Source organism: Rhagoletis pomonella, unplaced genomic scaffold (assembly GCF_013731165.1).
Source record: "Rhagoletis pomonella isolate Grant_MI unplaced genomic scaffold, Rhpom_1.0 Rhpom_scaffold_11893, whole genome shotgun sequence".
Lineage (NCBI taxonomy): Eukaryota > Metazoa > Arthropoda > Insecta > Diptera > Tephritidae > Rhagoletis > Rhagoletis pomonella.
In genome coordinates, this window is record NW_023470424.1 from 1 (window position 1) to 4,901 (window position 4,901).

Genomic DNA, 4,901 nt, shown 5'->3' on the forward strand with positions numbered 1-4,901 from the left:
ATGAAGATGAAGATGAAGATGAAGATGAAGATGAAGATGAAGATGAAGATGAAGATGAAGAGGAAGATGAAGATGAAGATGAAGATGAAGATGAAGATGAAGATGAAGATGAAGATGAAGATGAAGATGAATATGAACATGAACATGAACATGAACATGAACATGAACATGAAAATGAACATGAAAATGAACACGAACATGAACTTGAACATGAACATGAACATGAATATGAAGGTGTAGATAAACATAAACATAAACATTAAAAGCGTTAGAGACAAAGATAGAGAGGAAGAAAGTGATAGGGATAAAAAGGAAATACAACTGAAGAATGTGGGATGTTATATTGTGATGTGTTATGCTACATATGTTATGTTATTGAATCTAATGCTATTCTATGTTATGTTATGCTAAGTACTCCCCTCCACTTAACCCATTCCAACAAATTTTATTTCAGCTCAACTCAACTCACATAAACTATCCTTAATTTTAGCGGTTGAATTTCAACCGCTGGGCGAACACTAGTACATATAATTTATTTATTCATTTTCCGGTAACACCACCTTATATGAACTCGCGCTTCTAGCATCCATAGGACCGGGTTGTACTGGAAGTAATTGTATGTTTAACAAATAAATGAAAATGTTTATAATGCAATCAATAGAGCCTTACGAATTCGCCATTACCAAGGCACTAAGCACTTTTGTTTGCAAAATGCATTTATTTAAGTTGAAAGAAGACAAATTCCTTTGTTCGGCATTTATTCTTACTCGCTTTCTCTCTTCCAAGGCGAATTCATATATTCTTATCACGAATTCATATATTCATGTGGTAGCAAGAGTATAAAAACATAAAATTACCTCATAAATTAAAAGCATAAGTATCACATGTATGCGTAGTCCAATTCACGAAATCATTTCATCGATCTGAGTAAAAACTAAGTGCATAAACTCTATTTCGCGTTAATTGAAATCATGAAATGGTGTTCATTCATTCAGTTTCTACACAAGCGCATGAAATGATTTCATGTATTGGCCTACGCATAGTGGTAGTAAATGACAGAATGAATTACAACAAACACATCCTTTTGACATAATGCAAGCAGAAAACGTTGGTTCAAATCAATCCGCAATCAAGTTGGACGTTTTGCCCACAAACATTGCAATTTTGCGAGCAGTCTCATTGTAAAATCTCATTTTAACTATTTCATAGTTTCGGCTTACATTTATAAAATTCAACGAAAGCACGTACCTATTTCGGCTGAGTTATCCATTTTCGGTTATTTAGTGTACAAAAATTAAATGATTTTATACAACATGGCCATTAATGTAGCGATAAGTTGTACAACTTGCCAGAAAATCCAAATTTTTTGATCTTTCATACAACCAAGCCATAAATTCATTCAACCGGCCCACTAACGGTGCAATCTAGAGCAAAAAACACCAAGTTGAACCAACGGTCGCTACGTTTATGGCTTTCTTTAAGACACATCGGGCGAAAATTTCAACTGCTCCGGTAACACTAGCTTATATAAGTTGGCCTTGCTATCATCCTCACATATGTTCATCAGAGTGTACCAACGAAGGACGAGTTAATACAAGGAGATAGCAAGAGCACAAAACTACTCTAGAAAATTACACGCACAATGACAAACATGAACAAATGTACAACAAACACATAATTTTTGACAATCAGTACAGTTCGCATTTATATCAACGAGTAGCTTATTAGATTTGTTTTCGTTTGTACTACATATGTACATATATACATGTACACAAACATATGTACATACACAAAATGAACCCTCCACGAGGGTGCCGACTGGTAATGGCCACTACAATTTAGGTTCTGTACGATGTCAGAATGGTGTCCAGTTAAGATCAGAAATCAGTGCTATGTGCTTAAGCTCCTCAATAGCTAAGTTATATGGAAATGGTTTTTGATCGTGGCCTATGGAGGTAATGGAGGAGCAAACCTCTCTAAAAAAGCTCTGGGTTGGAACAAGGTGTTAGACGACCCGTGCTGATGTTCAGCCTGGCTGGGGACCCAGATTAACAAATAGCCCAGTCTCGAACGGAGTGCTCCGGATACCTGGCGACCTCCGGTTCTATCAAGCCTTACCTGCGCACACGGACCTCTGTGCGGGCGGACCTCCATTGTCCGACACTCGTGGAACCAAAATTATGAGCGCAATTTACAACAAAAAAAAAACAACACAACAAGGAGGACGGCCCTCCAAAAAAACCGACAGGGGTGGCTCCAATTAATGCTACAGCCTCGAGCAGGGCATTTATCGGACCGCCAGTGACAGGAGTTAGAGGGGGCTTAAGCGGTAGGGCTGGTCCTGGTACGAGTACCATAGGAGGCAGAGGGGGGAGTGGAGGCTTGGGCAAACCGGTCTCCAACCGATTCATGGCTGGAGCTGCAGCGTCAGCTCCGCCTAGGGAAGTCAGACCCCAATCCACACACACCTCAACCCAAGGGCGGGGTTCGGCACCTGCTTCGAAAATAACCCGGCAGGATGCTGCCGACATTCCGAGCAGCTCGAGGAAAGTTGCAAACACAGGCCTGGGGGGGTCGGCTAAACATGTCCGCCCCTCGAAGCAGGCCTATTATGACAAAAAGGCGGCCATGAGGGTCGTGAACAAGATCGGGGACCTGCCGACAGAGCAGCTCACGGAGGAGCAGGTTAGGTCACTGGAGTGGGCGAGGGGAGTAGTAGCCAGCTTGGGAAGACCGGCAGGCGCTGCTCCAAAAAGGCAGCGGTCTGCTGAACAGGCAGGGGGTGGGGTCACCAAAAGACCAAGAACAGGTGGCCATAAATACCCCACTTTCAGGGACGTAGTGAAGGGAGGCGGTGAGGTACTGGCAATCATCGACAGAGGGGAGGAGGAAGGGACTATCCCCAAAGAGAAGTGGAAGTTGGTGGAGGAAGCGATTGCCGAAATCTACCTCCAAGTCCTAGACGAAAATCCTGGACCTCCTCCTCTCTGCCATGATTCCGGATGGTATCAGGGTAGAGCTAAACTCATCGCCTGCGAGGACCATAGGTCAGCCCAGCTCTATAGGTTGGCCGTTAGTAAGGTAGGTGAAGTTTGGCCGGGAGCCAAGCTCGAGGCCGTCAACAAGGAAGATATTCCTAGCAGACCGAGGGCTCGAGTTTGGATTCCGGCCAGACCCGCCGAGCCTGAAAGAATTGAGCGGATCTTCAGATCCTGTAATGAGGACCTGCCAAGTCATAATTGGAGGGTAGGGAAGATAGAGGAGCCAGTAGAGAATAGAAGGCAGGTGTTGCTGATCCTCAACGCCGAATCGCTAGCCCCACTGGCGCAAAAGGATTGGACGGTGAGATTCGGGTTCAATGACGCAACCATTCGAATCTACCGCAGCGATGAGCCGAGCTTGGACCTTAGTGAGGAGAGCGACAAGTCCGGCCTGCGCAGCGGTGGTGAAGAAGGGTTGCCCAGCAGCCAATGCTCATCTGACTCGGAGAGGCTATCCGGATTGGGGCCATTATTCTATGAAGAAGACCTCCTCGCCGATGACACCGAGGGTGAGGAGATCGAAGAGGCGGACGTGGATGTCACGATGGTGGAGGTAAAACGGACAGATTCTGATGAAGCTGATCCAGATCAACCTCCACCACTCTAAACTCGCGTCTGCGAACCTTGAGGTCCGCCTGGCTGCCGGTGGACTCGACGTTGCCCTCATCCAGGAACCGTGGATACACGGCAATAAAATCTGCGGGCTTGGGATGAAGGGCTTTAAGCTTATTGCCGCACAAAATGCAGGTAAGACTCGAGCTTGCATATTAGCAAGGAACAACTTAAACATCTTCCTGCTCCCACAGCTTAGTGACGGCGATCTGGTAGTGGCAAGCATTGAGCTGGACAAAACCAGCTTTTGGGTAGCCTCTGCCTACATGGCCCATGACAAGGACGTGCCACCAGACGGGTTTCGGACCTTGGCCGAGGAAGCAGCCTTCAAGAACAAACCACTGGTTGCCTCCTGCGACGCTAATGCCCACAACTTGATGTGGGGGAGTACGGACACGAATGCTAGAGGTGAGTCGTTACTAGACTTCATTCTAGGGAACAAACTTAGTGTCTTGAATTTAGGCTCAGAGCCGACCTTCATAACAAAGAGTAGAGAGGAAGTTTTGGACATAACCCTGGCTTCAGACATGTTTGCCCATAAAATCAAGAGATGGAGAGTACTGAAGGAAAAATCGTATTCTGACCATCGTTATATTGAATTCGAAATAGATCTTAAGACCCCCCAAGTAAGGGAGTTCAGAAATGTTTGAAATACCGACTGGGGGGTTTACAATAATAAATTAAGGACTTTACTGCCAAAGATACCTCCCCGAGACCCCGCCACGCAGGTGGAGCTGGAGGGGTTGGTTAATCAGGTTACTAAAGCCATGAATAGTTCTTTGTCAGCCGGGTGCCCGGTTGTTCGATACAGGGGAAAAAGCAAACCACCTTGGTGGTCGAAACAATTATCCTTGTTACGTGAATCTAATAGGTCAATGTTCAACAAGGCCAAAGCCACGAGAGCAGCAGAGGACTGGGAAGCCTACAAGGCTGATCTGAAAATATACAAAAAAGCAGTTAGAAATGCGAAACGTAAATCCTGGCAAAGTTACTGCAAGGGAATTGAGGAAACCACGGAAGCGGCCAGATTAAGAAGAATTCTCGCAAAGTCGCCATGCAACCTTGGCTATCTCAAGGGTCAAGGGAACTCATGGACTACGACGAGCGAGGAATCTTTAGGTCTCCTCCTGGACACACACTTCCCTGGAAATAAGCCGGTGGAACCTAATGACCCCCAGAATGAAGGGGGGCTATCTGATCTGGGAAACCGACTGATTACAAACGAAAAAATTGAATGGGCTATTAAGA

General features: G+C 45.4%; 1 protein-coding gene across 2 annotated transcripts; it reads left to right on the forward strand.

Moving 5' to 3' along the window:
* The first annotated feature begins 1,878 nt into the window (after nucleotides 1-1,878).
* Nucleotides 1,879-4,590, forward strand: LOC118756735. Of its 2 annotated transcripts, none has more exons than XR_004995147.1 (2): nucleotides 1,879-3,788; nucleotides 3,848-3,936. XR_004995147.1 is itself a non-coding variant. In XM_036491480.1 (2 exons), exons 1-2 carry the CDS (start codon nucleotides 3,783-3,785, stop codon nucleotides 4,301-4,303), a joined length of 462 nt encoding a protein of 153 aa, XP_036347373.1. In that variant the 5' UTR covers nucleotides 3,390-3,782; the 3' UTR covers nucleotides 4,304-4,590. The 2 variants fall into 2 exon arrangements, 1 of the variants encoding a protein (XP_036347373.1); XM_036491480.1 differs by having other exon boundaries at nucleotides 3,390-3,788; nucleotides 3,848-4,590.
* Nucleotides 4,591-4,901: the final 311 nt, after the last annotated feature.